Source organism: Solanum dulcamara, chromosome 7 (genome assembly GCF_947179165.1).
Source record: "Solanum dulcamara chromosome 7, daSolDulc1.2, whole genome shotgun sequence".
In the NCBI taxonomy this organism is placed as follows: Eukaryota; Viridiplantae; Streptophyta; class Magnoliopsida; order Solanales; family Solanaceae; genus Solanum; species Solanum dulcamara.
The window spans coordinates 14,806,847-14,831,315 of NC_077243.1; the positions used below are offsets into that span (position 1 = coordinate 14,806,847).

Here is a 24,469-nt window from a genome sequence, read left to right on the forward strand (position 1 = left end):
CAAGTCAATCCAAACTACCTCTAAACTTGCCCGGGAGTTTGAGATGTAGAAGTGGAACAACCCATGTGATACCAACTTTGAAACACGAATAACTTTACACGCAAATCATTAGAAATTTAGCATCCCCAAATTTTGTTGAAGTTATCAAGTTGTATCGCAGCAATTAAAGTTTAAGGATATATACTTTTTCTTTGCCAGACTCATCTGCCACAGAAAGTTGATAAATTTATGCAGGGGAAAAAGCTACTACCTTTGAAATTGATGATCAGATGAAAGGAACAAAAGGTTCAAATAATGGAGTTTGGTATTTCATTGTCAAGCATAGCAAATAGTAGGAGTATTGTTTACTGATCCATTAACCGTCTCTATACGAGGCACCCATGTTTAATTATCATCTCTTGTTCTACAATTTTCTACAATTAAAAGAAAGATTAGGAAAATTGCGAATTAATTAAAGGTCTCATCAACGCAAATATTGATGGTTTAGCTAATTAATGTGTTCCTGTATGAATGTATTAAGACAAAATTATGTGATTAGCTAGATGATTAATTATGATGGGACCCACTCAATCAGGAGACAATAGTTCTCGAAACCTAAGCAACATACTTAGCTCCGCTTAAGAATGAAAAAAAATCTAATATCGATACTTAATGAGATGGTGATCTTCTTATAAGACATGAATAATTCTTTTTTTATATAATTAATTTTTGAAATATGAATTAAACTCAAGACATAATTTTATATGGTAATAAAATAGAATTCATCTCACTCGACGTTGAGCTTCAAAATTAAATTTGATCACGAATCAATGTTCAACTCTAAACATGAGATGAAGTGTTAAAGAATGAAAAAAAAGTTATAAATTAATAAGTAATGAGATGAGTGATTTTACTTTGATTAATTTTCAAAATTAAAATTTAAGTAATTTAACTTTCAAAAAAAATAAATTTCATATAATTTGACTCCGAAAAAACAAAACTGAACAAGAAAAAAATAAAAACCGGGAGAGAGTACAATACATAATTTGAATTAAATTAGTATTCTCACAAAGCACAATATTCTCTTTTGTATGTATTCTCTCTCCTATTCATTCCTTTTAATTTTTTTAAAATTGAATTGAGTCCACTTTATGTCTATAAATTTGGTTTGCCCCTACTCTTTGGAAATCCCCCCCTTCTCTCTTAATGTTCTTCCCTTTACTAATATACAAAAAGAAGGAATAAATTTCGTTTAATTGTAGGCAGTTAGTTGCCCTGCATGTGCTCTGCCATCGCACAGAGTCTGCTTTTTAGAGTAATAATCGCACCGCCCATTTCTCTCCTTACAATCTTATTTTGTCATATAACTCCAATTTGATTCTCTTCACAGCCTCTTTGAACTATATAAAAGCTATCACTCTGTTTTTGACATTATAATCATAGGCACAATGGGAGAAGAAATGAAACAGGTTAGTCTCCTGTTTTTTTCTGTTTCTTGAATGAATGAATGAAATTTTGTGTGTTTATTTAATTTATGACATTGTGAATGAAATGTACGTACTACAGGAGCCAGCAAAGGAAGAAGTGAAAACAGAGGAGAAAGTAGAAGAAGAGGAGAAAAAAGAAGAGCCACAACCACCTTCACCTTTTGTTTTATATGTGGACTTGCATTGTGTAGGATGTGCCAAGAAAATTGAGAGGTCCATTTCAAAGATTAGAGGTTTGTTTACATTCTATTAGCGGAACTAGAATTTTCATAATATAAAGAATTAAACATATAAAAAAGCTAAGAGGGTTCAATATCTAGTTTGTAAACATAAAAAATAATAATTTAGACCATGTGGAATAGTGTTATATTTGGACAAAAGGGTTTCGGGTGATACCTTAGCTCTGCACTGAATGTGTATGTTTTAATAGAGGGGAATTCAAAATCTACACTCTTAATGAATTCGATTGAACTTACACAGAATTCATTATAGACTCGCCTCTTTTTTTTTTAATTAACGTTGAATTTGGAGCAGGGGTTGAAGGAGTAGTAACAGACATGGCGAAAAATCAAGTGACAATAAAGGGTGTAATAGAGCCACAAGCAGTGTGCGAGAGGATTACGAAGAAAACTAAGAGAGTTGCAAAAGTATTGTCACCCCTGCCGGCTGCTGAGGGTGAACCAATTCCTCAAGTTGTTGCTTCACAGGTATTATTGCTTTTTTCAAGTGATTAATGGTAAACTATATATGCTTAAAGGATTATAATGTAAACATTGGATCGTTGTTTTTATATATTTCAGGTAAGTGGATTGACTACTGTGGAGCTTAATGTCAACATGCATTGTGAGGCCTGCGCCGAGCAGCTTAAAAAGAAGATTCTGAGAATGAGAGGTAAAATAACATGTTAAAATTATATTAATGGTGATTCTTTTTAACATTATCAGTATAGATAGACAAAGGGGCAGCCCGGTTCACTAAAGTTTCCGTTATTCACAGGATTCGGGGAAGAATCCGACCACAAGGGTCTAATTAATCATAATTTCAATTCCTATATAAACAAACTACTGGGAAGATATAGCGAAGAAGTGAAACCTAGCAAAGGAAGTAAAAACCCAAGTATTGCGAAAGAGGATTGGAATCCTCGTGGTCCAAAATAAATTAATAATCAAATTATCAATAATGAGACTTTGCGATAGTACCACGAAAAAAGACCGAGTGGAAGGGGACAGTGAGCTGACTGCTCCTTTCCTATGAACTTTGCTTTATTTTTTGAAGAGAGACCAAGGCAAGAACAAGTACGAAATTTCAAGAGAAATGTTTAGGCCAAACAAATATGAATTTACCATGGTTAATATGAAGTAAAAGTACATGTTACTTAATCACGGTTGGGTAAAACCGTTCTATATTCAAATAAATGTCATATATATACTTACTGATTTGGTATAAAAATAAGTTTTTACCAAGAGTGATCGTGAGATTTTATCCACCTCTGTCCCCATATTTTAGGTGGAGGTGGGACAATGGGCAGGTGCACGAATGTTATCCATATATATAAGCTGCAAAAGCATTTACAAATTATTTGAATAATTTGCACATGATACCGTTGCCTTTGACCCAATAGAATTTAGCGATTCAGGATTCATCTAATACATCTTTATGTTCTTTGCGAGTATAGTATTCCGTCCGTCATAAATTAAGGAAAACAATAGATAAAATATATAATTTACTAAATTACGCCTATTTAAAAAATATTTTTTGCGAATTGAATATGATTGAAAAGACTATAAAGGTATAGTTGGAAACTATTTTAAAGTTGACGTTACACCAAAACAAACTGTTTTATCGAGACTTATCACACATTAATGTAAATTATAATATAAGTAGAATTTAAATTGTTCTTACCCTATTAATATAATAATTTAACTCATATAACAGTATAGTCACTTCAAATTATACTTGCTCCGTATTATTTATTACGAAAATTTACCTACGAATACCTTCGGAATTATAATCTCAATAATAAAACACTTGTTTACAGGTGTAACACATTTAATCAATAAGTATTTGTCTTGTTGAATTTAGGAGTGAGAAGTGCGGAAACAGAAGCCAGCACAGGCAAAGTTACGGTGACAGGCACTATGGACGGTAACAAACTCGTCGACTACGTCTATCGACGCACCAAAAAGCAAGCCAAAATTGTCCCTCAGCCCGAACCCGAGCCCCAAAAGCCCGTTGAAGAGACAAAGCCCGATGAGGCAAAGCCCGTTGAAGAACCAAAGCCTGAAGACAAGAAAGACGATGATGGAGCCGCCCCCGAGAAGAAAGACGGGGGCCAGGGATACGCTGAAAAACCACCGGAGGAAGAAAAAAAAGAAGAAGGTGGCGGCGGAGGAGGAGAAGAGATGATCGTTCCAATTGGAGAACATGATGATGAGCATACCATTAATAAGATGATGTATTACTATCAGTATCAGCCACTTTACGTTATTGAAAGAATTCCACCTCCGCAGCTCTTCTCAGATGAAAACCCTAATGCGTGTTGCATTACATAATTAATAAACATGCAACAAACTATAGTACTTAATCAATCCTCACACTAAGTTTTTATGATATTGTGGGGGTGATGATTAAACACGTAGGAGTATTTAATTTGTTGTATGGATGGTCATCATGTGAAGGGGATTATTCTATCTCTAGATGAATAATGATAAATACCAATATTTATCGTGTAATATATATCTAATCTTGGATATAGTATTCAAGAGTAGATATAAAAATGTAACATCATTATTGTTTTTTGTTATGTATATATATTAATTACCATCTTTGTTAATGTTACAATATTAATTTTTACGCAGATGTTTATGTAAAGTTGTCTACCTTAGATTATTATATTCTATAATATGCTCGATGGACTATATTACGAAACTATATTTAATCGATAACATGAAAACAAATTAAGATTGAGCAACTTCCAACGAATTGATAAGACAAAGAACAAGCATATATATAATTGAATAGTACAAAATTTTAGTAACTTATATTGAATAAGCATTTTTTTAAAAAATGTTCCAGAGTTTAGTAGTATTTCGTAGGTTGAATACTTTTTCTTTAGATAGTTGTACAAAAGTCTTGAAACAACTTAGTTCGTAAGTAAATTAACAATAACATAGACAGAATTAACGTCGTTGCTTCTTAGCACATCTATTTAATTGCTCGTTCTAAATACTAAGAGTTGAGTATATGCTAAAAATATTTGATGGTCATGCTATTAATTATAAGTTCATCAATTCTTACTTTTTCCTTAAATGAACTTTATATAAGTTTTGACTTGTTCAATTTTTCTTTAATTTTCAACTATCATATAAATATGTTTCAACTGGACAAGCTATGTTACTGGGACGAAATGAAAAGAGATGGATTTTTAGTTCATACAATCAAACTAGAGACCATAGCAGGGCTCGAAACGAAAATACTTTAATTTGTATGGGTGTTTAGCATGATTTTTTTTTTAAAAAAATCATTTTATTTAAAATTTTAAAATAGATGTTGTGTTTGATTGTATCTTTACAATAAATATTTAAAATTTCAAAATATTTTTTCTAAAAGTGAAAACAGGATTTGGATGTTTTCCAAATTTACTATTTGAAAATTTTAAGGTCCAAACATTGGTTTGCAAATAAAGTGAAAAGGATAATCTTTTAAAAAACATTCATGGTAAAATGGGTCCTAAGTATCTTTATTTTTATTTTTTGAGTGTGCCTCAAAAAGAGTATTTTTTTATATTTACTAAGCTTTTCAATTTCAAACATTCTATTTGATAAATTTCACATCATAAAATTTAAAGAAATAAGAAGATTTAAATAACAGCATACATCTTTAAATTAAATTTTTTAAATTGAGATAGAAAAAATAATACTAAATTTCACTTATTTAATAAAAGATCTATAAAATATATTCTGTGTTCAAAAGTAATTTTGAAACATTATAAAAAAATTCATATCTAATCAAATTAAATCATATAAATTAAAAACGGTGGAGAAATACTCCAAGAAATACAAAGTGAGACATGAAGCGTGTTAGAAAGTGTTGGATAGTACTCAGCAGAGACAAATGCATGGGTTCCACGTGGTTGGGGTCCACCATTTGGGATTTACGCGGATCTGAGTCATCTACCGACCTGTATCTTTAGTGCCCGTGGGCCCCTTTATCTAACATGGGGTCTTAGGATTCCGTGGCCCATGCGGTCGTCTCCTTTTGTCTACGTAATTTCATTTCTCGGCTCTCTATTGTATCGCGACGTAGCGACAATCCATGTTTATAGTTGGAACAATTGATACACGGGTTTTGATGGAATGATTCAGACTTAATTAGAGGTTTTAAATTTGTGATTCTATTTTGGAGAATAATAAAATTTTTATTAAGTGAATCGCTATAAAAATGGACCGCATTGAAAATATAAAAGAAAATGTTTGGATTTTCATAAACATCCTTTTAACATTGTTTATAATATGAGTAACGGACTTAATTAAGATGAAGGCAATAGGAAAAGCTAGAAGTAATTAGGGTCACAATCAGCAGGTACAATTATTGCTGATCAAGATGATGATAGGGGGATCGATCAAGTGAAGGAAATCTATGAGAAGTCGATCAGCTCTTATTTCATTAAAAGAAAAACATACTTTATTAACTCAAAATCTTGTCACTATACACCCTCTTTGTCATTTATTCTAAATTAATTATGCAGGGGTTAATTGTCCTGTTATGTTTCTGATCAAATGTTACTGCTACTTTAAAACAAGCAGTTTCTCATTTCTCATAAATCATAATAGGCTTCAGTTTTGTCGTATGCCCATGTTTGCATTCTGTCTATGGTAGCTGCTGCATGCTAGTATCTTTTTGCTGTTTAATTCCAATTACAATAATAACAGACCTAATGTAATTAGAGGAGTTTGGGGAGGGTGATGTGTGGATGAAGGATGAGGGTGGAACTTGGAAGTGCACATACGCCCTTTTTTGGGGGGATAAAATCTGGCCTTAGCTGGTGTCGTACATGTGACCTTAAGAACAAATTTTACTAATATGAGTCGTATATTAATTTATGACTTTTACTTTATTTTTATGACATTATATTAGTAATGTTTAAAAGCACTAAAAATAAGTCAGTAAAAACATATTCTTACATAGAAATTGAGAACGGGGTCAGTGTAAAGTGTAAGTGCAGCCTTATTCCTTAAGCTTTAGAATCACTGAGGAATATATTTTATATATAGGATAAGCTAACTTTGGCGTCATATAAGGCCATGAGCTACGCAAAAGCGCAACCACCTTTCCCATGATAGTAAAAGGAACTACGCCAATTCTTTTAGGTTTATCACTTTTTGAAACTACAGAAAACATATTCCTTCAAATTTCCAATACTTTAGGCTGCCGCTCAATTACCTTTAATTTGAAGGCGGATGGAGAGCTTTGAATTCAGAAAATAATGCATTTAACTTATTAAATTTAAAATTACTTAAATATTTTATTTAGTGAAATTTTAGTATATGTCATCGTAATGAACCAGAATTACCTAGTTTGAAAGAATCCAATAATTACACATTCTAAGTCTGCCTTTGCTCCAACCAGGGGCAGACCTACCGTTTAATATAGAGTTCATATGAACTTAGTATTTTCAATGTTGAGCATACATAGACTTTTGTGCATAAATCCATTAAAATGGTACTAACCAAAAAGTAAATATAAACTGATAATCTTAAAAATATGATGAAATCAATATTAGTAACAATGAGATGGAACCCATAAAATTTAAATTGTGAATCTGCATCACATCAGATTCCAACCACATGCATGTTTGTTGTAGTATAGATAAAATTTCAGTCCAACTATTCTAACTTCACATTGCACCAATACAATTAATTATTGTGCATGATCCAATCTAAACTAGGAAGTATGAAGAAATTAATAATAACTTTGGTAGTTAAAGTTTGTAAAAACAGTTGAAATCCTTAACAATATCCAATCCTTAGCATTTATAAAAGGCAACTTACAAGCTAAGCAATGCAGGGCACATGGGTTGTGAAGAAAAACCTTTCTCGTTTGAATGATGAGACTGGTCTTTTTACACTCGTCCTAGTCATAATCCCACCTCTCTTTTTTAAATACTCGATTCAGAGAACCCACATTAGTAGAAGCCTCTAGATGCTACGTACAATTTATATGACTTTTTCAGCAGCAAGCAAAATGTTAAGAAATAGTAGGTTTTATTAATTTGTACATAATAGATCATGAATTAAGAAATTGAAAGCGAAAAGTAAAAAAGGGGTGCTAGCTAGCTCTTTAATTTCATCCAACTTTTTAGAAAGAAACTTTTGTATCTTGTCTGCTTCTTTTGATTTTAGATCGTCATCAATGTCATAATAATAATACTCAATATGCTAAGCACTACCTATATATATAACGTAACTCAACTTAAGGTGACACAACTCTTATTAAGTAGATAGTTGCGCGTTGAAGGTTCAAATTTGGGGATATATATATATATATATATATATATATATATGGCGAACATGCAAATAGTTCCGGCAGGCAGAAATATTAATGTAGAACCTCAGTATGTGGAAATGATGGTGCCTCTATACTCTTATGGTTGTGAGAGAAAAGTTAACAAGGCACTTTCCCATATCAAAGGTAAATTATGTGCTTTAGCATGTGTATTGAAATTCATAAAATAAATTTTAATGATCTTATAGTGTCATCATTTTTTTTTGTAGAGGTCTAAGTTGTGTAATTTTAAGGAGGATTTTCAAATATGGCAAACCTTTTAAGCATAATTCTCCATATGGATATAGTTTTTCTAATTACTTATAATGACAAACATAAATTTGTCCTTATATAAACGCTGTAGCGAATTATATAAACGTTAGACCTACGAATTATTTATATAGTGAAATATACAAACACTGGTATAAATATGTATTTGTATATCTGGCAAGCGAGATTGAGAGAGAGGACAGAGGCGAGTGACATCGAGAGAGGGAGGAGAGAGGCGAATTGTATATTTATATATGTCAAATTGTATATGTATATTTGTCAGAAAAATTGTTTAATGGTAATTGATATACATATATATTTGTATATCTTGCAAGCGAGATTTGTCATACCGCGTAAATAGATATGTTTGTTTCGAACCGTAATTATTTTAAAATTATACTCTAAATACATAATATAATAGTAATGTTTGTCATATCGCCTAATTTTTCCTATTTTTAAGTGTCTGTTACTCCGTTTACAATGTGCAATGAAGCCTTCCCCAAGTGCACGGGCCAAGACGATAATGCTCAAGTCAACAGACAGTAGATTTAAGCAAATAAGCCCAACAAGCTAGGGCCTAGAAAAATGGGCTTACATTATAGGATCTGTCTATAATTTCTGTGTTTGTCACTGTAGTTTGGGCCATGTAGTTTACACAGTGTATAGGTAATATATATTTTATTCTACATATACATACAATCAAAGTGTATACTCGGGTCATGTTTTAAAACTAGATGACCAAAGAATACATTTACGTAAGTTTTTAATCCAATACTTACTGTTTTTTCTTTCTTCGAGTTAAAATTTTTGACAAAAATCTATGCAATCATTGTCATACGAAATCAATTTATCCGTTGAAAACTTGTATTAATACCTATAATTTTATGTGAATATTGAAGGGATATATTCAGTGAATGTAGATTTTGAAGAACAAAAGGTGACGGTATGGGGAATATGCAACAAGTATGATGTGTTAGCCACAGTTAGGAGCAAACGAAAAGCCGCTCGTTTTTGGAATGCAGAAGACAACAACATGCAAGAATCAGAAACAGATTCACCACCAGCATCTCGTTATCGAATTAGGCCCAGAGCACCACCTTTAGCTCTCATTAGGGCTCGATCTCTAAGCTGGAAATTAGCTTTGAAAAAGGCCTTCACAAGATCATATTCATTCTAATTAAAACATAAGGCCTAAATATGAGCATGATTGTAACTTTGTATTATATAGCTGCCACTTATGCCGGCGATTAATTATCCCCATCTTCAATTGCTTCCTATCTTTGCTTTTTCGAGGGATAAATACTTCGTTTATGTTTGATTATGCCTATGATCGTTATAAAGTTTTACCATAAAATTATACCTTTCACCCTTCTAATGATCTGGTTTTTAAATTTGTTTTTCAAAGGGTCCAATCTTTAATTGTACCCTTAAGCAATCAAACTTGTGATTCTTTTCGAAATTGAAGTCATGTTTAGGCATAACTTGTAAGATATTATGACATCGATATATAAATTTATGCCCCACGAGAAAATTATTTGTTATGAAAACAAAAAATAAGTCATTTTATTTTTTAAATCAAGACATTAAGCTTCGAGGAACTAGCTTTAATAGCAATCATTATAGATCAAACCTAATTTATCTTAATCTATAAATTCATTACCATTACTCATTGTCATTGTAGTCAATGAGGGACGATTCACAATATGGGTACCAATTTGCACGTACATAAAAGCGTATAACTTTTAGCCGGTTGAATATATCATTTATTTTTTCAAACCGTATACATGAATTCTATATTAATTATACATTTGCTAGCTATTTTTTTTATTTAAGCAATAATTGAGTAGGCAATTATTTAGGTTATTTCTTCTATCTTTTAGCGTAGATTTGGATTTATTATATGAAATCATTTAAAATATTGAATTATGAACCGATAATTCTAACAAGGTTATTGACTCAACAATTTAAACTCAAATCTTGAATTCATAGAACTAAAATTTTGAACCAGTGACTATATACGTAGCCACGACACAATGGTCTTTTGTTAAAGGCGGTTGAGAAAGCTAAAGGCGGTGATTGATGCATTTTCACGCCTAGGATTGAGGTACTATTCATTCGACATGAGAGGTACCATAAATTAAATTAAATGTCACGCTAACAAATTCTAGACAGTGACTTGCGTGGCCTTTCTTTTGTTTTTTTAAAAATGGCGCTTATAGTTTTCGAGTTAGGAATATGTCGGTATCGACTTTGACATACAATTCAAGCGTTTAGATTATCTATCCCACCCCATAGCTCGCGCTCTTGGTCAAAATTAAACCATAATACGACTAAATAATAAGTAATCTGTTTTAGATAAATATGTAATTTTTCAAATGTTCTAAAATCAATCACTGTGTTTGTATTTTAGATTATCTACTTATCCTATTTTGAAAATTTAATTTTTCATAGACGTTACTCCATTGTTTTATGTTTGGCCCAGCCTCTTATATTAGTGGAGGTCATAAGTTGTCTTATATTTAAGAGTTCCTGTAAAAATATTCATGTAATCATATAGCATATAATAATAATAAGGGAATTGTTATAACATGTATTAGGAATTGTTAATTTAGTAAAAACTATAATTAACTTTTAAACTACACTGATAATATAAAATGTAATTACTTTGACATCTTATACAATTGTAGTAATGAACTTAAAGAATTTTTTGACTGGTCATATAATCATGATAATTTATATATAAAATAATAGGGCTGTTAATATGTAGTAAGTCTCAGAATATCTTCAGCTTACACAATTTCATATATGAAACAAAGAGAATTGAGAATTTTCCTCAAATTGAAGAAGAGAAAAACTGGAATTGATCCTGTACATTGTAGCGTATTTATATTAATGCCTAACTAACTTCCTTTAACTACCTAACAGAAAAATATCTACTAACTACCACTAACTATGTGACAGTTGTAGGCGTCATAACAGACTTGACAGCTCAGCTCGACTCTAATTCACTTATCCTTTATATGCTTAATAACCCCCTTCAAGCTAGGTAGTATGGAGATGTTCTTAATCCCTAGCTTGGAAACCAAATGAAAATGTTGCAATTTACTCAGGCCTTTGGTAAGTATATCTACAGGTTGTTCAGCTGTAGACAGATGTACAGTGTCCACAAGTCTATTCTGTATTTTCTCTCGAATGAAATGACAATCAATGTCGATATATTTGGTTCTCTCGTGGAATACTGGGTTGGTTGCAATCTGCAGAGTACTATCACAATGTAACCTTACTGATATCTGTACCTCAACATTCAATTCTTTGAACAATCCAATTAACTAAACAATTTCAGTTATGATGGATGTCAGACTCATATATTCAGCCTCTACTGAACTTCTAGAGACCGTAGCCTATTTTTTGGACTTCGAAAAAATAAATGAATCACCAAATGTTACCATATATCCAGTGATGGACTTTCTTGTATTGATACAAGATCCCCAGTCATCATCACAAAATTTCTAAATAGAAGTAGATTGCTTAGCAGACAACAAAACTCCAAAACCAAGTGCTTGTTTGATATATCTCACCACTCTAAGAGTTGTTTCCATGTGAGACAGTTTGGGAGCATGCATGAATTGACTTAAATTCTACATAGTAGAAGCAATATCAGACTTAGTAATTGTAAGGTACAATAGTCTCCCAGTAAGTTTTGATAGCCTCCTGGATCCAATAAAGCAGTGTCATGATTAATCTTGAAATGATCATCATAGTCTGATGTAGCTAACTTGTGATTAAACTCCACTGGTGTAACACTAGGCTTTGAACCACTCAATCCAGAGTCTGATTTGAGCTCCATAGCATACTCCCTTTGGTGCATGAGTATGCCTTCCGAACTCCTTGCAAATTCGATACGAAGGAAATACCTGAGATCTCCTAGATCTTTGATTTTGAAGTTATTTTTCAACACTTGTTTGGCACTATCCTGTTAGTTGCAGCCAAGGAAATTACAGTTCTCACTATTACCATTTTGACAATAAGAGAGAAAGTCTCTTGATAATCATGACCCTCTCTCTGATTATACCCCTTTGCCATTAATCTAGATTTAAAACTTTCTAGCTCACCATCAGCTTTATATTTTATCTTGAAGACCCATTTTCAATCAATGGCCTTTTCCCCAGGTGGCAAGGAAACTATCTTCCAATTCTCATTGCTTTCTAGAGCATTAATTTCAGACTTCATTACTGCAACCCATCTTGCTTTCAAAATCGCTTGTTGATAAGACTTTGGCCCAGTTTCTACAGATATCTGAGCTATAAAATTCTGATAGGGGATTTTCAAGTTGGTGTAATCAACATTATTTGCAATAGGGTATAGACAATAATGTATGTATTTAGAACTTGACTTGGTGATATAGTCCTTCTGCCAGATGGGCGGTCTGCTAGTACTTGCTAAAGTTCTCCTTTCAGGTAGTTAGGCAACATGATTAGGTGAACTTGTCTCCATAATAGTTGGTTCTTCAGCTGAAATTAGTTCATTTAACACAAGTGTGTTGTTCTCTTCTACACCTACAGTGTCCATCACTTGAGGTACTACTATTGTAACCTCTTCACATGTGGAATAGATTGAACATGCGGAGTCACAAAAGCATCACTATTCAAAGTACCAACAGGACATGAGTAAAAAGAAAACATGTGTTCATAAAAACAAACATATCTACTAATAAAAAAATATTCTATTATATCCTATCATGACAGCTTTGATTGATTTAGCTCCAAACTTATCTCTTTTAATCAAATTGGTTGCATAACATAAACAACCAACGACCTTCATATGTGATAGATCTACTTGTCTTAGATACATCATAACGAATGGAGTTTTATTTCCTAAGAGAGTAGATATACAGCTGCAGTAATGAACTTTCCCCAAAATTTAGCAGGTAAATGTCCTTAAAATCTGATTGTCCTGTCAGTTTCAAGGATGTGTCTGTGCTTTCTCTCTACCACTCCATTCTATTGTGCAGTGTGTGGGTATGAGCTTTGATGGACAATACCATAATGAGTAAATAACTCTCTACATTGTGCATTGAAGAATTTTCCACGATTATCAGACTTGAGCACCATCACTCCCCTTCTAAATTGATTCTTTATCATGATTAGAAAATTCTTAAGCAAAGATCATACATCAGATATCAGATTTGATTTGCATCAAAGAAGTCCAAGTCCATCTAGAATGATCATCAATCAAGGTAAGAAAAAATCTCATGTTATTATATGCAACAATTTTATAAGGTCCCCATATATCCATATGAATCAAGTAAAAATAGTGAGATGCTCTACTATCATTATTAGGAAAAGGAAGTTTAGTTTGTCTTGCAATTGGACACACATAACAATGCTTCAAAGTAAGAGAATGTTTATTTTTTAGTATATCTAATTTTCTTTATTACAGCCATAGGAACATGTCCTAGCCTCTTGTGCCATATTTCAGCTTCTTCAATGCATCCTGCTACACTTAGAGCTCTTATTTTTATAGTTTTATCCTTAATCTTGATATTCAATATATACAAGTCATCTTGTTATTCAGCAATCCCCTTCAAATATTCAATATATACAAGTCATCTTGTTATTCATCAATCCCCTTCACCTTTCCATTGAACAGGTCTTGAATAATGAAGAAATCAGGGACATATAAAGCACAACACTGCAACTCTTTTATCAATTTTGCTACAAACAAAAGATTGAATTTGAATTCAGACACACACAATACATCTTTAACTACATCACCTCCTTCTAACTGGCAATAACCAAATTAAGTGATCACAGCTAAGTCACCATTAGGTATTGAACTCTTCCTGGTGTAGGAACTGTTACACTAGTATTAAACAAAGAACTATTACTCACCATGTGATTAGTATCTCCACTATTAACTATCCACTGTGGATGTGCTTGAGTCAAACTAGGTGGAATAATATTAGCAAAAATACCTGCCATATTTGCAGATGCTTCATTTATCAATGATTTGTTTAACAACCTCAGTATATGATTTTATTGATCCATTGTGAAGTATGGTTACAACATAGGATAGGATGAAGAAGTTTTATTGTATTGAACATGTGCAGCTGCCACTTTCTTCTTTCCTTTGTAATCATCAGGGTATCCTATGAGTTTATAGCAAGCATCCCTAATATGACCTTTCATATTACAATAGTTGCATTGCATTATCTTGAAACAAGTCTTCTTAGTGTGCCATCTCATATTGCACACATCGCAATAGGGAGGTGAATTCCTTCTAGGTCGTTGGGAAGTGCTTGCTCTTGAGCTACCAGATCCTCCTCCTCCATAATTATCAGATCCATCTGCATAGTTTCCATCTGTATTTCCTATATAACCACCTCTAACTCTACTAGAGAACAATGTTGTATGATCCATATTATTTGTACCTTCAATTTTGTTGGAAAATAGGTTGTGTGGTCAATTGAACTGCTGTCACCAAGTTGTTCTCTAGATAAAACTTTCTGACTCTCATCTTGGATGATCATTGCCTAACATTGATTTACAGTCAAAATAGAATTCATCATGAGGATTTGGCTATGAGCCTGACTATAGCCATCGTTAAGTCTCGTGAGAAATTGTAGAAGTCGTTGTCTCAGCAAACCATCAGCATAATCCTTTGACGTTGGACAGTCACAGCAAGGAGGTAGTGTAATTGAATCAAATTCATCCCATAGATTCTTTAACTTCGAGTAATACAAAATAACAGGGGAAAAACATGTGTCAACATTGCAATTGCTTTATGGAGATGATAAATCCTTGACATATTGACCTTGTCAAATCGCTCCTTCAAATCATTCTAAACTAAGCTAGCATTAGAACATAAAAGTATGCCGCTGACTAGTTCCATACTTACATTGTTTACGATCTACGAAATCACCATCGCATTACATCGATATCAGTTCTTCTTCTCAGATTCAGCTGTAAAATCATCTCGCTTTATTGTACCATCCATGAAACCCAATTTGTTCCTCGTTAACAGATTCAAGCACATCACTCGGCTGCAAAGTGTATAATTCTTCATGCCTACTAATTGAATCTCAATTTGCACAGCACCAATAACATCTAAAGAAGACAAAAATAGAGGATGATTATGATCATTTCTAGCCGCCATTGAAGTTGATTTCAGAATCACGTATATCGCTTTATGAATCTATCAATACTTTGATGAATTCACTAGAAGAATTCCTAGATTCAATCAGTTTGGCTCTGATACCATCTCAGAATATCTAAAACTCACACAATTTCATATATGAAACAGAGAGAATTAGGAATTTTCCTTGACTTGAAAAAGAGAAAAACTGGAATTAATCTTGTACATTACAGTGTACTTATACTAGTGCCTAACTAACTTTCTTTAACTAATTAACAGAAAAATATCTACTAACAATCACTAACTATGTGACGGTTGTATGCATCCTAATAGAATTGACAGCTCAGCTCGACTCTAACTCAATTATCCTCTATATACTTAATAGTAAGGACCTCACCTTAATTAGTTGATAAATTATTTTTCTCTTTTTTTGTGCTCCTTAGGTGGACACGCCAAACCCTTATATTGCTTCAATAATATCAGCTAAGGGTACGAATCATCGTTTTAAAGAGTGTACTTGTGGTGTGTTGCCCTCCCATATATTTTCAGCAACACTAAGAATGTCAATGGGACGGTACGACTATGGAGCAGGACAAATTTAAATTTAATAAAAATGGACAAATTGAAAAGAAAAAAATAAATTAGTGTGGTCTGGTGAGTAAATGCGGATGAAAATGCTATGTGAGGCGAGGCATGGTTAATCGAAATGTTGTGGATTAAGACAGAACTCGCATCACACTGCCACTACTGACCCTCCCTATACAACACAATCTTTAAGAATAATTTCTATTGTTCTTTAACACCATAATGATAGTAATTAATTATTATATTACTGTTGTTTATCTTCATTAATTGTATCGGCTTTTCTATTTTATCAGTGAAGGAGTTACAAATATATATTTCTGGGTGTATGTATATTACGTTGTTACCCATTTGGACGATATCATTTTTTTCTTTTTTTATCACACAAAAACTAAGGACGTGCCGACATGCTCTAGTCAATTCTTTTATCTCAAATTGTTTTTTCATAAAACATGAGTCTAAACTGGAATGTTGTGTTGCGGTTCCCAATATTTATTTACATGTATATATAAATTTATGACCTAATTAATTGAGATGATCACTTTGTACCAAATTTAATGCATTCAATTAATTCTTAAACATTGAACTTGAATTCGATCCCAACTCATTTTATCATGAAAAAACCTAAGTTAGTTGCAAGAATAATTAAAAAGAAAGTGGAACTCAGAGGATACTGAAATGTCACACAGGACTTAGGAGTATTAATTACTAAAATTTACTCTAAAACGGTAGAAGTTCCATTCCATCTTGATCAACAAAAAGATTTATCATAATATAAAATTTAACAATTTGGTTAAGAAAATTGACTGCTCATATATTTCATTGCGTAGCTCATAAGCAACAAACGATAGCGACAGCAAACACTATTTAAGTCAAGAAAACCACGTCTTAATTAATTGACCCAATAATAGTAGTTAAGTATATCTTGAAGGCGAAATTACTTTAATCAAAATGAAATTTGAGTTTCATATTTTAGGTAAATGTATGAACATATAGTCGCTGATCAATTACATTTTTTTGTTATAGAAATGTTTTTTAATACTCATAATAATTTCCTGACAACGATAATATTTCAATTATATGACAAAAATTTACTCTATTAAGGAATTTGAAATGGAAAATAGAAGATTAAAGAGACCTAAAAAGAGTTGGTAAACTTGTAAACGATTTCTGGAAGTCCTGGCATTATGACTTTATCAAGATATGAGTGGTTTAACTGGCTAGGATTTGGCCAACCAAAAAATTGTTAAGTACTACTTTTTTTTAATCACAAATTTTCTATCTCGATTTATTTCATCTTTAAGAAGATTTTTAATAATGTCATTAAATGTTTTTAAGAATTATGTTGGAAATATAGATTTTTTTTAGTTGAAAAAGACTAGACTAGTAGTATTATTAGTAGGTTGAGTAGGTAACATTTGTTTGAAATCTCTTTATGTCTATATGATGAGTTGTCACATCCATATATAAATATATAACCCTCATTTCGCATGAGCAATATCTTTATATTATTCTTTTATCTAAGCTCATATAATTATTTAGAATATATAAGAATTCCTATCACTAAATCGATCTCCCTTTTTGAAAAATAAATAAATAAAATTAACTGGGATAAAAAAAAATGAAGAAGGGGATTATTTATTACAAAGCGGAGAATCACTAAATAGATCTACATATGGTAATTCACATTTTTATTCTATTTATCGTCTTACCCTCAAATCTTTTTTAATGGTGATTATCTATTTTCTTTCTTTTGTGGCTTAAAACACTATTTTTGTGTCCATTAAGCAAAACCAAAATGATCAAGAAAGGTCAAATTCTTAATTTTTTTTAATTTTAAAATAAGAAAAAACCAAATCAGTACAAGATTGGCTCTGCATAAATCTAGGTTCTATTGACCCTGTTCTTTTATTATAATATTATTTTCACATCACCTAAAAGAATTATCTAGTGTTCTCATTCACATTTTGTTCGACTCTAAATAAGAAAGTAACACAACAATCTAGAAATTTGTCTTTTTGATGAAAACTAAAAAGATGGATTACATATGTAAAACAAGTCTACTTATCTGATATTTCACGCAACTTCAGCTTCCATCTCCAAATTAAATAAAAGTACAGTAACTCTTTTCACTTTTCAGGGCTAATGATGTGTATTTCATCTAAATCTAACGCGTAACAAAGCCACCAACCTTTATTCAGAAACCAAATCATTATAAATTTTGTAAGAGTTTCAACTTTTCAATAATACCAACATCATTACGGGGCTGAGTCCACATGGAGTATTGTCAAATTATCACCAAAATAAGTCAAAAATTTAACCATAATAATAACAACGCATTGAATATAATTATAATTTATTCATACCTGATAAAGAAAAAAGAAATTATTTCTTATAAATGCTCAGCTCAAAAAAATATTTAAAACAAATTTGAAAATTCAATACATTAATGAAAAAATGATGCTATGAATAATATAGAAAAGATTAGTAACAATAACAAAAATACCTAACCCAAAGCAAATTAAAAAAAACATATAATAATAATAAGTCAAAAAACTTAGGGTATAATTATGTGTATATATATATAATGGGCTATAGCTATCATTAGTATCCACCCGCTTCTCCTTTTTTTTCATTTTCTGGTTATTGTTTCAGGCAAATTGGTTTCTCAACTAACATTGTGATATTTGAGAGCAACCTTCTTTCCAATTTCCCAATCAAGAAGAAAGAGCTATAAAAGAGATGATAAAAGTGGGGAAAATGGTTGAATTACTTGAAGAATATGGAATTGTGATATCAAGAATGAGAGAGCAACTGTTTCTCCCAAGGCGTTTACAGGTTCCTCTGTTTTTACAGAGCCTTCGTTCCCCTGTTATTCAAGATTCTTCTTCTTCTTTCCTTGTATACTTCTAGTAATATACATACAAACTATTTTACTCTTAAGTTATACCTAGTTGAGGCACTTCCTATTTTATTTTATTTTTTTGTTTAATTTTCCGATATACAAATTTGTACTTTGAACCTTGTAATGTGCATCACTGTGGATGATGATTCAATTTCTTCAAATCAATAAGAAAAGAAAAAAGTTTATACTTCATGTACATGTTCATTTCATTTTCAGAGAAGAAAGAGTCTATTTGGCTGATTCACCTTTCAACAGGTAAAAGGTTATGAGATCGAATCTCACCGTCATTCTTTATCAAAAGTACAGTAATGAAAATGTGCTCTCTCTAACTACGCCACAAAAAAAAATGAATACCACAAGTTCACTCATTCTAACATGTTGGATTCTGCTGTACTTCTACTTTGCTTGAGGGTTTGCCCATTATTTTTTAAATAATTATGTGAGAAGAATAGTGTGTTGTTTTGTTCTTAGCGTAGGGGCTAGTCTATTAAAAAAAAAAAAAGATGAATGGAGTAATCGTTTTTACAATCATTTAAATTTTAATTATAGGATAGAGAGGGTTTCAACGGCTAAACGCAACTAAATAAATGCGCCTTGTCCATATTGAAGTAATACCAACCTGTCGAGGTGGGGTCCTAACCCATGAGACTTCTGGCCCCTGAATAATTAATAATTAATAATTAATATCAAGTGGGCCTACATGGTCCGTAACACATCAAATATGAATTTTAAATATAATTATTTTAAGTTTATTGTTATGTATCTTTGATATAAGAGATGTGGTGACAAAAATAGTCGGGACCCATGTTGGCAGGGACAGATTTAGGAGGGGGGCAAGAGTGTACAACTAAACTTGCTAAAGCAAAAATTCATATAATGATAATCTTGATGGTTAAGAATAAGATTTAGGGTGTAATTCTCAGCTCCGGATCGTGCCTCCTCAACCATGTGAAGAAAAAACAACTAAACTAAAATGGAAGAGTTTGGATCTCATAGGAGGATATTTGTGTGGTGAATAAAAAATGTACTAGTGTTTCACGAAAAGACATCGGAAAACAGTGCAACTCTTGATTTGCATCTTTCTTTTTCACAACAAAAATAGTAAAGTTCTATGATTTGCTTCTCTGTTTGTTGAGTTAGTTGAAGTTTCGTAATTTAAAGTGTTGTCATTATATGATGATAATTTATTTTATTATATTTAACGTTATGTTAACATTTTATTATATTCATCTTACTTTTTATTATTGGGAGACTAAATTTTTTGTGATTATTTACTTATATTAGTATATGTATTCGCGTGAAATGTGAGGAAATTTTTATAAAAAAATAATATATTATAAGATGTATGATGTAAAAAATCTAAAAGTACTTTTGTTTCAAATTATTTTTTTGTACAATAAAATTAGTCACAATGTTAGGACTTCGTACACAATATATTGGTCCAACTAAATTAATATTTTAGACTCTAACATAAAAACAAATACTGTGTAGAAATAAAAAAAATTAGAAAAGAGTAAACGCAAAAGTTAATCAAGAGAAAAATGCATGCAACATGGTTTCTAAATAGAATTGTTCAAATACTTAATTTAATCGTTTTGATGATTACATTGGAAATGATTTCTCCTCCTTTTGAAGTATCAATAGTCTCTATCATAAATATTACTCCGTCGATTTCAATCCTCTAGTCGGGATTGTATTCTAACAGCTTTTCATTACATTAGCAAGAAAACTTGAGCAGCACCTCGATATTTTTGGCTCTAAATTTAGCATGTCACTTTCACAACAGAAATCTCAATTAACCAAAGTTGATAAACATATATAAGTACTAAGAAATCAAAAACTATTTATAAGTATTCATGACTATCACGCACTCTTTCATTGAGAAATTTTTCCCAAGGAAATACGTGCATTATGTATAATAGTTGTATATCATGACTTCTTATTTATCATCTCTCTTTTTGTAAGAAAATATCATTTTTAATCACTAATTGATTAGACATTTTTTAATTTCTCCTTTTTACGTCTTAATTCATTTTTTTATTCATATTCTAATTGTAATATTTTCTCACACAAAGCCACCTTATCTGTTTATTACCAAAAACATATAAGAAAGAGGTGTAATATGCATAAATTAGGACAATAAATAATATTACACATTTATTTATACTATTATATTAGTAATTAGTAAAATCATAATAACTTAATTTTCTCAATTGCACATATAAGCATTTTAACATATATGAAGATATGACCAACAATTCAATAATAAAGAACATGTTAATATATATGATTGAGTGAAAAATTAACCGAAAAATAGTAAAATAAGCAAGTATTAGATTAACTTCACGAAAATTAAATGAAAATAACATACAATCCTGAGATATAAAAAAATGTATTATTTTTGTATGATGATGACACGAGGAAATATTTATCTCTTCTTTATATAAAAATAAATATGACACGAAAAATAAAATTTACCTAAAAGATTTATTTCATCTAAACCTTCAAGTGCACAAACATTCTCTTTATGCCATAACTTCTTCAACATAAGTCTCTATTTTTTATAACATGGAACAAATACAAAATTGATTTAACACATAAAATGAGGCATGATTTGCAATGACAAAGTCCATGTCAATTAACTTGTTCAATTTTTTTTTTTAATAAATCTTACAAACGACTTTAAATTGAAATTAAAATTGTCTTAAATAACAAATCAAACACACTGAAATTAATTTGGAAATCAGCTAACAATTAAGGATAAAGATCAGGGCAAGTAATATTATATCAATTGAAATATGCGACATTTTGAGGAGAATATCATAATTAACTTGTGATTTTTTTGGAGTGCATAAACTGATTAAGCACTGCTTTAGATATCAATATTTATGCAATATTGAAGAAAAGTTTTCAAATTTGATTATGTTACTACTACAAATTATAGAATAACAATAGAGACATTGTATCATCACTGAAGACATTATGAGAATCCTTCTTCCCCGCATCTTAATGTATCAATTTTGCGAAATATAAAATCAAAATATGATAATCATAAACAAAGCAAAAACAACAAATTTACTCACCAAGAACCTTTTAATTATCTGGATACATTGAAAAGTTTACAACTTTAATCCTTAAACGTCAAAATAAAAAAATAATTAAATGTGGGTTAGTGGCCGTTTGAACTGCTATGGTTAAATTTTGAATTCAAATTAGAATATAACGTGAGTTTGTAAGTTAGGGATAGGAACATGAAGTTTATTTTTTAAAAACTGATAAATTTGTTATTTAAAAATATGATAACTTTCCACAAAAAAATTTAGAATTGTTAAATTTTTAATTTTAAAATTGTCGATTTTTTTTTGTCAATTGACCTTTTTTATTGTATTATTTTTCTGTTAACCAGTTTCAGATTAAAATTATGATAACTTCCCACAAAAAAAATTAGAATTGTTAAATTTTCAACTTTAAAGTTGTCGTTTTTTTTTTGTCAATTGGCATTTTTATTGTATTATTTTTTTTTGTTAATCGGTTTCAGATTAAAAATATGATAACTTCACACAAATTTTTAGAATTGTTAAATTTTCAATTTTTTTGTTAATCAGTTTTTAATTATATATATTTAATTGCTTTTTTAAAAAAACAAAAAATTTAAGAATAATTATGACGTTGACACATGGTACTTTTGCCTCTTCTATTATATATAGATTTTAAAGACTAGAATTCTCGTAATTTTGTACTCTGATTTTGTACTCCACTGGAAAATATAAAAATTTCTCCGTTTATGAAATTTGACTAAGAAAACCGGAATATAACAATTTGTAGAGTGAGTCGTCGGGCGGTTGTTGGAATGTCATTAACAACTTGCACTAATTCTAGTGTTGAACATTTTTCAATCCAGCAGATTATATTTATTTAGATTGGTTTTAGTGCTACCACAAACTATAGCATTAATGCACCAAAAAAAATAATCACATTTCATTAACGTTTTAAATCCAACTTAAATTATTTATTTCCACTCACAAACATCTTGAATACACCTTTCAAATCTTATATTTCGCACTTTCTCAATATATCAAGCGTATATTTGAACAATTTAGAAATATGAGTATGATTCTACAACTTAGTGAAAATTTGAACAATTTAGAAATATGAGTATGGTTCTACAACTTAGTGAAAAAAATAATTACGGTACATAATATATTTCTGCGAACAGAAACTTAAATTTTCATTGAATTTATTCCTAAGCTCAAAGTTATTTCATGTTGCACTTTCGAATCCTATGTGTGATATTCTTATATTTTTTTAAAAGAAATTTCCATATATATAATTAATATTTGACTCTACCCCTTGTGGGACAAAAAGCTCATGATTAAAGAGTAAATGTTATGTCATTGGGTTTTTGTGTGTGAAGCTCTGCCTCAGGTTTAGTGTTGACATTATGTGCTACAGCAGTTGGTGTGGACCTTGCAGGCCACCCAGACTGATGTTCAACTCTCATGGCATCACATGTATATATCCTAATTACACCCCACATAATATCGTTCACCAAGAAGAAAAAAAAAGTTCTAAACTATTCTAGCTTCTTTTAATTTGTATAATACATCTAGCCTCTTCAATATTAATTTTCTCTTGATCGGCTAAAAATAAAAATATACATTTAATATATAATAAATAAGAAAAAATGAATGGAAAAAATATATCTTAAAATATTGGTCAAGATTTATATAATTTGACTCTCATAAAAAGAAATATAAAAAGTATTTCAGGATGGGGGATTGGTGGGGAGGGGGGGACAAGATTAAAAACATGTCATTCATTTATTAATTTAACATGAGTACGTTTTGAATAATTTTTTATTATTATTGTTATTGTACCTAATACCCTTGCGAGTAGTTGCTGATGCATCCTTCAGAGACCTTAGCTAATTAAATTATGAATGATTCAATGTATTGACTAATCATTGACGTCCAAATATTATCACAAACTTTCCCAAATAGAAGCATAATATGACTAATCCCTTGAGAGTCTAAAAAAATACTAACATTTAATATTAAAATTAGTGCTGTTCATCAATTACCAATAATTACGGTGAAATGATATAATGTCCATCAATATGCCACTACATATTGAACATTTACTGCATCTAGGGATTGCACTTTTTAAAGTTTAAATGTGGATTGGTTATAATTTAATTATTTAAAATTAATTATAAATTAAAATTTATTTAATAGAATTTTAATTAAATAATTTGAATAATTTTTTTAAACACGTGGCAGTCATCTATTAGTTACAATTTAATTATTTAAAATTAATTATAAATCAAAATTTATTTAACAGAATTTTAATTATGGAAAAGGGCCTAAAATGCCCTCGAACTATTGGAAATGGTACAAAAATGTCCCTTATGCTCTTTTCCGTTAAAGAAAATGTCATTTTTGGACCTAAAGGTGGATGTCAAAGGCATTTTAGGCTCAATAGATGGATAAGGGACATTTTTGTACAATTTTCAATAGTTCGAGGACATTTTAGATCCTTTTCTATTATTTTTTTACTCCAACAGGCCTGG

At 30.8% G+C, this 24,469-nt stretch overlaps 2 protein-coding genes across 2 annotated transcripts; both read left to right on the plus strand.

Annotated features, from left to right (window-relative positions):
- The first annotated feature begins 1,154 nt into the window (after positions 1-1,154).
- Positions 1,155-4,291, plus strand: LOC129896630 (heavy metal-associated isoprenylated plant protein 9-like). Its single transcript, XM_055972563.1, has 5 exons — positions 1,155-1,448; positions 1,546-1,699; positions 2,001-2,173; positions 2,267-2,357; positions 3,549-4,291. Exons 1-5 carry the CDS (start codon positions 1,428-1,430, stop codon positions 4,016-4,018), a joined length of 909 nt encoding a protein of 302 aa, XP_055828538.1. The 5' UTR covers positions 1,155-1,427; the 3' UTR covers positions 4,019-4,291.
- A 3,723-nt stretch (positions 4,292-8,014) lies between these two features.
- On the plus strand, positions 8,015-9,638 carry LOC129895653 (copper transport protein ATX1). The gene is made up of 2 exons (XM_055971383.1): positions 8,015-8,156; positions 9,179-9,638. The coding sequence occupies exons 1-2, from the start codon at positions 8,027-8,029 to the stop codon at positions 9,454-9,456; spliced, it is 408 nt and encodes a 135-aa protein (XP_055827358.1). The 5' UTR covers positions 8,015-8,026; the 3' UTR covers positions 9,457-9,638.
- The last annotated feature ends 14,831 nt before the right edge of the window (positions 9,639-24,469 follow it).